The sequence below is a fragment of the Delphinus delphis genome, chromosome 5 (genome assembly GCF_949987515.2).
Source record: "Delphinus delphis chromosome 5, mDelDel1.2, whole genome shotgun sequence".
Classification (NCBI taxonomy): domain Eukaryota; kingdom Metazoa; phylum Chordata; class Mammalia; order Artiodactyla; family Delphinidae; genus Delphinus; species Delphinus delphis.
The window spans coordinates 44066215-44079478 of NC_082687.1; the positions used below are offsets into that span (position 1 = coordinate 44066215).

The 13264-nt window shown below is 38.3% G+C and overlaps 1 protein-coding gene and 1 long non-coding RNA gene across 2 annotated transcripts in view; one reads left to right on the forward strand and one right to left on the reverse strand.

Moving 5' to 3' along the window:
* Nucleotides 1–1978: 1978 nt before the first annotated feature.
* LOC132425873 (uncharacterized) overlaps nucleotides 1979–13264 on the reverse strand; it is a 306345-nt gene continuing 295059 nt past the window's right edge. Inside the window, exon 4 of the long non-coding RNA XR_009519518.1 lies at nucleotides 1979–2049. This is a non-coding gene — a long non-coding RNA (uncharacterized lncRNA). The remainder of the gene's footprint in view (nucleotides 2050–13264) is intronic.
* NAA11 (N-alpha-acetyltransferase 11, NatA catalytic subunit) lies at nucleotides 4423–5128 on the forward strand. Its single transcript, XM_060011688.1, is given in 2 exon segments — nucleotides 4423–4592; nucleotides 4594–5128. Coding segments are annotated over 2 exon segments (690 nt in total). The 5' UTR covers nucleotides 4423–4437.

A 13264-nucleotide genomic window follows, 5' to 3' on the forward strand; every position in this document is an offset into this window, starting at 1 on the left:
CATTCAAGTCCTCCTATGAGGCATACAATTTGCTAGTCCTTAGGGAAAAAAACTATTTTCATAAGACAGGGTCATATCCTCAAGAACCAAAGAAGATAGGAATTAAGAATAAAGTAAATGAAACACATAAAACATAGATATGATTGAGAGGAGCACACAAATAAGAAAGTAATTCATTTTTCCAGGGGGATAGGAGCCAAAAAAGACTACATAAAAAGAGGATATTTGAACCAAATCTGAAAAGATAAGGAAGAATCAAAGCAAATGCTATGTTTCTCTGAAGCCTTCCCAGGCTCTTCTCCCATACACACAATGATCATTACAAGCATTGCTTACATATCACATTCTGGATCAATTACAATGCTGAATCATCCACTTACTTCAAGAACATGTTTAAAAAGAATCCCTCACATTTCTATCCACTAGACATTGCAGGAAACCTAGCAGAGATATTCTTAATTTTAAAGATCTTCCAGCATTGCATGCTATGGTGTTACCTTCTTTTTCTGTCATTCCCAATACTGTCCCCTTGCTATCCTAATCCTGCTTGATATATACTACTGAATATTTTATAGCAGTGGATCTTTGTTCTAATTTGTTTTCTTTTCCAGTACAACCCAAGAGCCATATAGACCTGCAATTCACATTGACCCAAATTCCTTGAGACTATATTGGAAGATTTTCTTTGAACTCCCACATTTGGAAAGGGATTTAGATAACATTTTATATATTGGAAACTCTGCCCTTATCCAAGATGTTGATGACCTTCTGTTAGCCACTCCTTCACTGAAAGATGAGATACCTAAATCTTACAACTTGTGTAGATCATATGTTACAAAGCTTCTAAAAATATATATATGGTGATGCCTGTCTCAGATTCATTACTTGGGACATTACATACCTATACCAATAAAAGTGAGGTCATCTTCTAGGATAAAAACCAGTCTCAGGGTCCCAAGGTCCACTTAAATTTCACAAATGTCCACCCTCTTGGGCTTAGCTAGCTACAACTTACATAGCATATTGGATATGCTTCTAATCCAAAGCTTCTATTGCAACCAATTTAAACAAACATCCCAGATCCATGACCTTTGTCACAAGAAGCCAAATAGTCTTCTTTTCTTCTTTAAACAAACTTTGTAGAGAACCCTAGCTCTACATCTTCTTGGTAATGATAAGCCTATATATTTTTACATTGTGAGGAAAAAGAAACTATTTTAGGTGTGAACACAGATTCATGAAAACAGAGAATGGCCCACTCCTTAGTATGAGTCAGTTCTGCCCTGACCTCTCTGACTATAGCTATTCCCCACACAGTCACAGCACTCCTAAAGACACAATCACATTCTAATATTAGCCTAACAAAATATGCAATTTTATTCTTCTCTGCAAACAGAGAAGGCTGGGCTCATATTAAACCCATTCTGTTTGCTCCCATTTCAATGCGAGGGGAGTTTCATAACTGTCTTACAGCCCCTGTCCACTGTTCAAATCCAGTATTAACTTCAAAAACTTATTTTTTTCAAAATTACTGACCTCATATTTTATGTAGATTTGCTCTGTTGGTGGACAGAAAAAAGGTGGGTTTGGAATATGCAGCAACATGAGAACGTAGAAAATTCTTCTTTGCTGTCTATTCTTGTTTACCCACATGATTGAATGTATAATTTTTGGTCTTATTTATGACTATGGACAATGCAGGAAACAATGAGAGTTCATCACCTCAGTAGGTATAAAACATGTTTATTTGTTCATTCATTGATGATCTCTTATACATTATCATATAGCTGTCATGAAGTGTTTTGCTCTCTAAAAGACTTAGACATGGAAATGCTTTGGCTCCCACTACAGCCAAAGTAACTGCCATTTTCTCTTTCTGGGTCCAACTAGGTGCCTCTGAAAACTCTTTCTGTTTTGCCTTACTCTAAGATTAGTCCTCAGATTCAGGATTAAACAGAATCAAACAAACAAAACTTACTGACTAATAGGGTGACTCTTTTTCCCAAATTTGTACAGGCCCAAGGATCTTCTTCATCTTTCTTTCATGGCCTATGGAATGAAAAAGGTAAACAAAAGTGATGACAACATAAATGACAGATACATAATTGATATGTGAGTTTTGAGTTTTTCTAAGTTGGTCTATTTTGTCACACCTGCCTCATTTGTCAAGCCTACACTTTAGGAAGTCCAGTAAAGATACACTTCTATAGAAGACCACAATGAAATCAAATTCTGATAGTCCATGCTTTTTAAAGAAGAACCTATAATAGAAGAACCAAATGACTTTCTGGATTAAGCTTTTAGAGCCATGTCATCTCAAAACATATATCCTTGCCCATGGAGTGACGTTTAACATAAAACAGAAATTTCTGAATGGAAATAATACTGGGAAATAACTTTTTCAATGTATAGAGTCAATCAAAACATCAAGGATATAAAGTCTTATCTTAAATCTTAAAAACTTATTAATGAAAACACAACTAAGTGTTAAATTACAACAAAAAATAGTGGCTTTTCAAGCTATGTTACACAAATCACATGGCTGTAGACTACTTCACCTAGTAAATAAGTGTGTACCCTTATTGGAAAGAATGCTGCACACATTTTCCACATGAGTTAGAGTATAACCATGACCTAGCTAATGATACAAGAAAAGAGACTATCTAATTACAACAGTTAATTTTGGTGTGTGAGTTTCCAGGTAATGATATGACAGGAAATGGGAAAGGAAGACTGTATAAGATACACAGATAATTCTAAGGCTTACAGTCAGGTTACATGCAAGTGGTACTAATAAAATATGACTTCTTTGCACTATTAAAGAAATGCCACATATCTTGCTATATCAAGGTGGTATAAAATTTTTACAGTGTATCTAGAAATGCAATTTAGGATTTATGACAAAGGCAAGAATGCAATACAGTGGAGGAAAAGTGTTTTTTTTCAATAAATGGTGCTAGATGGTTAGAATATCCATGGAAGAAAAACAGCTGAACCTCTACCTCACAACATACACAAAAATAAATTCCAACAGATTGCATATGTAAACATAAAATGTAAAACAATAAAGGTTTCCGGAGAAAACACAGAAAAATGTCTCTGTGACCCTGGAGTTAGCAAAGATTTCTTGAACAGGACACAAAAAAGCATTAACCATGAAATGTAAAAAGGCAGACAATTGGACTATGTTAAAATTCCCACTTGGTGTCAGAAATAACCATTAAGAGAATAAAAAATCAACCAGTAAGGGAAGATGCTATTCACTATAAATATATCTGACAGAGGAGTCATATTCAGAATATATATATTTTAAAAACTCTTAAATATCAATGAGAAAAATACACACAACCCAACAGAAAAATGAACAAAAGACTTGAACAACCACTTCATAAAAAAAGAATTTAGAATGGCTAATAAGCATGTAAAAAAGGTGCTCAACTTCATTAGAGACATGCAAAATAAAACCACAATATAATACTACCATTCTCCCCCACCTCCCCACCTTGGCTAAAATGAAAAAGATGAGAAATACCAAATGTTGATGAAAATGTGCAACAACCATTTTGGAAAATAGCTTGGCAGTATTTACATAAAAGTTGAATATGACGTTATGCTTTGACCCAGTAATTCTAATCCTAGATAAATATGCATGGGTCAACAAAAACATGCTCCAGAACGTTTTGCTACACTATTCCTACTATTCCTAAATTTAAAATAATACAAATGGCCAACAACAGTCGAATGGGTGAATAAGTTGTGATATGTTTAGGCAATGGAATATCAAACAGGAAAGAGTATAAAGAATTCCCAACTACACACAACAAGGTAGCTGAAACAAGTATCGAGTGGAAAAAAAAAAAGACACAAAAACAATGTATGCATTATGATTCCATGTATATAAAGACTGTTAGAAATCTAGGTCACAGTTACTCTTGGGACATGGGGCAAGGAGGACTGCAAGGGGGCATCAAGGGGGGTTTCTGGGGTCCTCGCAGTGTTCTAGTTCTTGCTCTAAACTCTGGTGACATGGGTTTATACAGTTCGTGAACATTTATACAGATGTATCCAAATTAAAAAGTTACAATTGAAACAAATAAAAGAATAATGACAACAATGGATCAAACATTGTATTAAAACCATTGAGAGCATAATGAACTCCACTGTCCCACCCCTTCAGCCATGCGCGCGCACATGCACAATCAAGTGAAAACCTCATTGGCTGGGACTAGGTGGACACTTCCGTAAGCCATATCTTAGCACCGCCCCTTCTGTCTGCTGGTTATCTTGCCTTCCCGCCATCCAGCTTCCGTGCCCTCCGGCCTCGCAGCTTCGTCTCCCCTGGACTCAAGCCCCCGAGGCAAACAGTGTCCCTTGTGCTTGGCGGTACCCTCTCTCCCAGTCTCCGCACTCAGACCCGGCTCGCTACCTGCCACCATTATGAACATCTGCAGTGCTTGGCCAGACGACCTGGTGAACCTGCAGCCCTGCAACCTCCTTTGCCCTCCGGAGAACTACCAGATGAAATACTATTTCTACCATGGCCTTTCCTGACCCCATCTCTCTTACATCGTTGAGGATGAGGACGGAAGATTGTGGGCTACGTCTGGCCAAAATGGAGGAGGACCCAGATGATGTCCCCCATGGACATATCACCTCCCTGGCTGTGAAGTGTTCACACCGGCGCCTCGGCCTGGCCCAGAAGCTGATGGACCAGGCCTCCCGGGCCATGATGGAGAACTTTAATGACAAGTATGTGTCCCTGCATGTCAGGAAGAGTAACTGGGCAGCCTTGCACCTCCATTCTAATGCTCTCAACCTTCACGTTAGTGAGGTGGAAACCAAATACTCTGCAGATGGAGAAGATGCTTATGCTATGAAGCCGGGTCTGCCACAGATGGCAGATGAGCTGAGGAGGTAGCTGGAGCTGAAGGAGAAGGGCAGGTATGTTGTGCTGGGCTCCAGGGAGAACCAGGAGGTCCAGGGCAGCACACTTCCTGGTTCCGAAGAGGCCTGTCAATAGAAGAACCCGTCTGCTGATGATAGTGGCAGTGACAGCAAGGAATCCAGCGAATCCACGGAAAGCCCCCGTGCCCAGGACAGCTCAGAAGACTCACACTCCACCTCCTAGAGCCTGCTTAAGGTACATATTCTCTCTTCCCTGACCACTGCCTATCTCCCCTAAATTCCTGGACCATACCAGGGTCAGCCCAGTCCCATCCCATTCTAGCCCTGATGGGTTTCACTGTGAAAGCCACATGTTGACCTTGGGGAGGGGTGTAGAGTGGGCTGGGGGAAACTCATTGCTCACTATTGGAAGTTAATAGGACTCCATGCTGAAAGTAGATTAAATTCAGTAAAAGAAACAAGCATTTATCCTGCCTTTTCAGTATGAATTGTATTTCAGGGTATCCACTTAGTCAATGAAAGAAATTTCTTCTTTATAGAATGACAGCTAATAAAGACAGAAAGAACGACAGAATTATAAAATTGCCATTTTGCAACTCTTGAAATAATAGATCTAGCCAATTGTCGTCAATGACTAATACCATTAGGTGAAAGCTGGAGCAGTTTGCAACGATGGATCAGACTAGCAACTCTTGAAGTCACTGGTCAAATGTAACATCACTATAAAGGAGACAAATATTATGTGCCTCCAAATGCAATAGGAAGTGCACAGTGACACCTATGAAATATTCTTGCCAAAAGAAAATTTTGTGTGTATGTATAAAATTTATCTTGAATTCAAACAAGGCCCTAGATCTAACTACCATTTTTATTAAAATAATAATAATGATAATAATAATAGAGGGACATGTTAAGCTACAGTCAGCCATATCCAGAATGAGAGAATTTCTACAGAACCAATGACCTGGTATCTTCAACAAATGAATGTCATTTTTTAAAGAGGGAGGAGGAATTTATCTATTAAACTTTAGAGATATGTTGACCAAACACAACCATTGTGGAGACTGTTTGACTTAAACAAACCAAATATAAGACATTTTGAGATGACCAGGCAAAATTTGAACATGGACTGTATATGCTATTAAGGAATTGTTAATAATTTTATTAAGTAAGCTAAATGGTATTGTAGTATTATGTTGAAAAAAGTTCTTATCTGTTAGAGATATATATTGACATAATTAGAGTTGAAAGAACATGGAGCCTAGAATTTAAAATAATCCAGTCAAAAAAAAAAAAAAAAATACTCCAGGGCTTCCCTGGTGGCGCAGTGGTTGAGAGTCCGCCTGCCGATGCAGGGGACACGGGTTCGTGCCCCGGTCCGGGAAGATCCCACATGCCGCAGAGCGGCTGGGCCCGTGAGCCATGGCCGCCGAGCCTGCGCGTCCGGAGCCTGTGCTCCGCAATGGGAGAGGCCACAACAGTGAGAGGCCCGCGTACCGCAAAAAAAAAAACCAAAAAACTCCAGCAAAAAAAGGTCGGGGCAGGGGGAATAGATAAAATAAGAATGACAACATGTATAATTGTTGAAGTTGGGTAATGGGTACTTGGGGGGTTCATTATGTTGTTCTTCACTCTTGAATGTATGAAAATCAACATGAAAAGTCAAAGAACAAAAACAATTATGGTTCTTCCGACTACACCCTAATACTAATACTAAGCAGACACTGAAAAGTAGTTTTAAAAGACTATTTAATTTCCCTTAGGCTCAGTGTAGAAGCTTTAAGTTCCAAACCTACTCACCTTACGCTTACATATGAAAAAGGCAGTGACTTTCTCATAACAAAGTCCAGTCATGAGTAACACACATATATAATTAAATTAATTAAAATAAATGCTGTTTGATTAATTTACTTGTTCATAAAAATGTGTATATGCCTGGCATGAGGCTTGGTATACACCAGTGATTAGGACAGGCTGATGTTTACATTATACAGCATCTTATCTTCGTGGTTATTGGCTTCTCTTCAGTTGTGACACTCTACCTGAGTAAGATTTTAAGAAAATGAAGATAATTGGAGATTGCTTTAACACTGTATATATATAGTTTTATATATTATATATATAATTTGATGAATTCAAAAGCACTTAATATCTGATACGAGAAACAAAAATAACTGTCTCCCTAGTAGGGGAAAAGAAAATAATAGTAAGAAAATTATTGTGTGGCAGTTATATTACTGTTATTGAACTTTATTTCTAAGATGAAGGAGTTGTTCCTTGTACTCAGCAAAACTGCCCTTCCATGTTGGTACCCTCTGAGGCATCTTCACTGGCTCCATCTAATCTTTGGTCCTCACGAGTCCCTTCTGGGTCCTTTCCAATCAGAGGCCTCTTCAGGTCTCGGGTGCTCTCTGTCATGTTTGGGCCATTTTGGTAGCAAGGGTATTAGTGTGTCTAGGCTAGTTGTCCTAAAAACTAACCTCCAAACCTCAATAACTTAATACAATAGCAGCTAATTTCTCACATCACAGTCCAATATGAGTCAGCAGTGTGGTGGGGATGTGAAGGAGAGAGGAAAAGAAGGGCCCTCCTCCATGAAATCATTTAGGACTGCATCTGTTCCTTAGCCCTCTTTGGCAATCTGGTGAAGCCTAAGGATTCCTCAGAAAATCGTTTTAATGGCATGAAAATCTGTGAGATCACAAAGGAAACCAATTTTATTGAAACACTGTTACCAAATTATTTTATAATAAACTTATGTTATATATGTGCCTTTTTATTAGCATATGTAATAAAAAACTCTAGCAGTGGGTCTAATACTGTTACTTAAAAGCAAACTGAGTGTAAATTGAGTGTAAATGGTATTTTGAGATACTTCCAACAGCTGTAATATCATATGAAAATACCTGTGATTTGTATTGGTGATAAAGTCACAAGTATTGTAACTATTACTATTCATTGGGGCCTACATTCATAATTGAAGGAAATGCTAAGTTTCAGTTAGAGGTTAGGGAAGATACAGAGTTATTTTTGTTCCAAATCCAAGTTCATGGTTCTCCTCAATTTGATTAATGGATCCCAGGTTAACCCCTGATTCAATGCTGTTTTCTAGAATCATATGTCCTCTACTGGTTCATATACATCCAGCTTGCAGATAAGGGAAGAGAATACACACAGAGGTTCACATAAGTTTTGAAAGTCAGTCCTATTTTCCCTACTAACTGCAGGGGAGGCTAGGTAATGTAGTTTAGCTGTATGCCCAGGAGGAAGAGGAAGGAGTTCTGGTAACCACACAGCTTAGTTTCTGCAACAATGGGAACCATCCTAGTGGTGCTCTGGACTATGAGAAATTCTCCTTGCATGTCCAGCTAGGAGCTTGGGATTACTCTGCTGCCCGCTCTCCATAACATGGCACAGGGAACTCTGTGCAGCTATCTAAGGCTGTCTGCTTAGTCACAGGACACTTATGTCTTCTGCTCTTGCACAGACCTCGGCATGGGAAACTGGGATCCTGCCACCTTGCCGCCTTTATACCTCTTGTTAAAGCCTGGAAGAAATGACCCCTTTACTTGGAAATCCCCCAGGTTGTCTAAGGCTTCAGTTACCATCCCTCACCTCCATCCCATTCAATAGGGTATTACTAGGACATACACCTAGCCGCCTGAATGGGAAAAGGCTACTGTGAAGAAAGAAAGAATGGGGGGGGGGGGGAAAGGTTAATACTACAAAAGTATTATCTTGCCACAATTGTGGCATTCCTCATGTGGAACTGGAGTTAAAATACCTACAGAAGAAAGTCCTGAAAGAAATAACTTTTCATTTTCCCTTATCTTCTTTTGGGTCTGGGCACCAGAGACAGTTAAAGTTAGAAGATTTAGAAGTGATGGTGAGTAGGGCAGCTGGTGAAGGAAACTGGAGGTCTTCATCTACAAAATGCTAATAAAAATCACTAATAACACTATGAGAACACTATGTCATAGGAACTATTCTAGGTACTGTGTATGAATTGTCTCACTTAGTCCTCCTAATTTCCCTCTGAAGTAGGTACTATTACTCCATCTTACAGATGAGAACTGCATGTCATTCAGATAGTGAATGGAGAACAGGGGTGCAAACTCAGATGGTGAGACTCCACCAGAGTGAGCATTAAATGGACAGTGCCTGTAAATTGCTTAGCACAATACCTCACACACACTTATTTATTCTGTAAATTTTAGCTCTTAATATAATCTGTAGTAACTATTTAGGCTCTTTTCTTCTCCACACTAATCAAATGATAGAATGTTGTATGTGAGCAGCAACAGTTTGCAATCTTGGAAGGGAGATGCATCTTAATGATTAAAATAGCTTTCACTGACAAGCTGAAAGTCAAAGCATTCAGCTGAATCAACGCTCATCAACACCAGAGTTCCTAGGGAGCCATAGCAATGAAGACAGGTCAGTTCAAAACATGCTAGTTGAGGCAGGAATGCCATCAAAGTGATACTCCTGACAAGAAATATGTGGGTGATTAATAACAAAAAAGGGGAAAAAATGCAAAATCTTATAATTTTCCATTGAGCTGGCAATATTGAGTTAACCAAGGTTACTTCAGTGACTCTCCTTTTTTGGTTTATTCTTTCTGTCGCTAAGCTGTCATCCTAACAAAAAGTTGTTAAATGTTCACATGAGCATTCACTGAAATAGACTGTTCTTAATTTTACCAGACAACTAATTATAGCTGGAATGATATAATGAAATACGGAAGAAAGTTAGAGACTGACAGGTCTGGTAAATTCCTAGTATAACCTTAGCCCAGATATGCCAGAAACCATAGATTTCAAATGTAGCTGCACTGTATGAAGATATAGAGGGGAGGGGGTTGGGAAGAGATAAAATATTGTTTTGAAATACTAATCAGATAGTATCATGTGTTGAATTAATTTATAATCTCCAGTAATGTCACTTTTCCGTCAGTGTATGATGTACATTTAGGATGACTGAAATACCAGCTTTGTCAGAGGTAACTGATAAAAGCAGAGGCTTTTCCTAAATTTTGTACTCTTTCCATGCCAAGGAGCTTTATGGTGGAAGAAGTAAGAAATAGAAGATAATAACCATTCTTCTGGGAATGGCAGTGGTTCAAAGAGCCTTCCTGAAACATTCTGCAATGCTATTTCTTTAGACTGACATCCTCAGAACATCACAGGAATTTTTTTTTAAAGTTGTCATAAAATTCTGTTTTGTTTTCAGAAAGTAATGATAACAACATATTTCTCAGGCTGCTGTTGCCCTCCTTTAAGGAATCCTAGTAATGTAAAAATTTGCACTTCATAAGCTAATAAGGACCGTAATATTCATATTTTATCTTAATGTCTTAAACATATCAAGGAATATTTACTGAGAAAACTAAAAGAACTATAGAATGTTTGGTTTTTATATAACTTCTTTTGCAGTCCTCTCTTAACAGCATCTGAAACAAATTGAAAAAGGTGATGATAGACTTTATGGCTTATTCTCCCACATCTTATTACTCTTCCATTACAGCAAGTACACTTTTTTAAAAAAACAAGATTTTGTATTATATGCTTCTGAATGTCCTGCAACTTGATTTACTGCTGTTATTCGGAGAACTGACTTCTCTGTAATTAAGATTTTGTACAAAAATGTTTTTTAACTGCTCTGTGCATAACAGTCAACTTTTATTACTTCTGTGTGCATTTGATAGATGGGTAAAGAATGCATGTTTGCAGTTGTAAGGTTCTGTTGTTGTTTTGTTTTGTTATGTTTGCAGTTGCTCAGCAATGGGAAGCAATACTGCACTAGCTTTTCTTTAATTTATATATTCCATTTACATATCACACAAAACTTTCTTCCTTATTAAGGATAGGGTCCATGTCCCATTTATCTTTGTTTCCTTAACTCCTGGCACATTATTCATTCATGGTAGGTACTCAGTACATACTCATTGAAAGAAGGAAGGAAGGAAAGAAGGACCCTCCCAAATTACCAATGCAGAATTTAAAAATGGAAAGGAGAGAAAATGTACATACGGTACTACTTCCTATTACCTAATGTAATAAGGACACTTTTAAGTTATGAATAAAGAGACAGTGGGTATTTTGGTTTCATCTCCAGGTCTCACAGAAAGAAAATATAACTTACAGAATTAGACACATTGCATCTAGCTTATCAAGAGCTAAAAAGGCCTTTCATTTCATTAGAATTGATATAAATTTCTTTTTGAGTGGAGCAGGATGGGATAGAATTTGAAGATGACAAGCAAAAGTATCATGGTGTCTTTAGGTTTAAAATAGGATCTTTGGGGTAGATCTCAGCCTTTCATTGTTCTCCCTCCTCCCCCCTTTCTCCTGGCAGAAATGGCTTTTAGGTGTTGTTAGAAAAAGTTCATGTGTCCTCATGGCAGGGAGAGGAGAGAGCCCCAGATCCACATGTGGATCTTTGTGTTGTCCACTCAACTCTCACTGGCTTCCATGGAGATATATCTAGTCTAAAGTGGCTATTAATGCCTTGCTGATCTGCTGCCAAACTCTGTCATTGGTTAAACCAGTATTTTATTCTGTCAGAGCCTGTAGCCCGCCTTTGCTCACTTGCTCTCTTTTCCCTTCTCAACAGCATTGCAGGTCTTCATGTCTCGGCCACGTCTGCCCTCTGAGCCCTGGCTTAGCCTGTGAGCTCTGCAGCATCTGCTCTGGGGTCGTCTCAAGGAGACCCCAATGGCTTCTCACTGTCAACTCTCAACCTTCCACATGCCCTGCTGGGAATGAAGGAATACGTGGGCACAAGAGCCTGCTGCACAAAAGCCAAGGAAGTTTGAGGCCTTCCATCACAGAACCTTCCTTGGCCTACTCACGCCATGCTGCCATTTTATTCTGTTTGTAGTAGTTTGTCTTGCAAGGTTGTCTCTTCCAAGAATGCAGAACAGGAAGCAGGGCAGACTCCTACAGCTCCTCTGCTTTCAGTTTTTGCCACTATTTATCTGGGTTTTCATTCTTGAGGGGGTAGTCAGTACCATCAAGTCAGATGTCATGCCCCCTTCATCTTCTTTCTTCATCTTTTCTGGTAGAAGTTTTCTGTTTCCTCTTCCTTTCTGTGGGAACCTGTCCTCTGTCGTGTCCTCCCCTTTCTTGAGGAGGTATTTTCATTCTCCTTCCCAGCGGGAGGAAGTGGTGAGTAAGGGCTTCTACTGTGCAATCAGAACTTGGAGATTTCAAGAAAAGGACAACCAGTAATTAAATTGGAATATCGAATCTGCTTGTTTGTATCAATTTGATTTTTGTTAGTGACATAACTTGCCATTTATTGAGGACCTATAATGTTCAGGCACAATGCTAGGGCCTTTATTAACAATATATTTAATCCTCTCAGCAACCCTAGGAGGTAGGTATTATTATCCCTGTTTTATAGATGGGGAACCTGAAGCTCAAAGAGGCAAAGTATATATCTAGGATCTGAACCCAAGTTATTTGAATTCAAAGCCACAGTTCCTTTCACTTTCCTATTGCTACTTTTTGCATTTTATTTATAAAAGTGTGAAAACCATAGCAAAAAAAAGGAGAATCTACTGTTTTAAAATGTTAAGTGTTGACTTAATACATGACAACTATATGTCATTGGTAAATATTTAGATAACCCTCTATTATAATCCTATTTACTATTTTCCCCAGTAAAAATAAGTGAAGACAAAGTGTTTTGACCGCTTTTGACAAAGTGCAGTGAAAGTCACCAGATAAATCCAGAGTTATTATTAACGTTTTTATATTCACTGAATGTGAATTACCATAGTATATAACATTTCTCATGTTTAAATTTTTATGAAAACTAGTGTATATGGTTTTAAGTCAAAGCCCTGACATTAACCATCTTATGACAACAGATAAATCTGTTCTCTGTAATCATAATCAGCCCTGCTAAGCTCTTCTTACAAATCTTCTCTAAGAATGCACTCTAAGAATGCCTACCTAATAGTAAATGATTGCCTGAGGCAGACATAGAAGTTTTTTTCCTACACAATAAGGATTTGCCATTTCCTATGCCAATACAAACCTCTCATCTGTCTTTCCATCTTTCCTTTTTAATTTTCTTTCCCAATTCTAAAACTATTTTATTCCTTCCCCTCAAGCATCTGTTTATCTCTTTATTTTTAAATATAACAGCTTTCTAACATCTGTCTCTAGGGCAGCATAATCTTACTGATGAAATATTCCATGTTTTCCTTGAGCCCTTGTCAATATGTCTTCATGTTAACAGCTTAGCAGATGGAGAAACAGAAGGAGTAGCCTCAGCTTACCTGAATGATTCCTCTCTAGCACCAGGCACATTACTGTCTCTACTAAACTTGATGATAGGAACTGGAGTA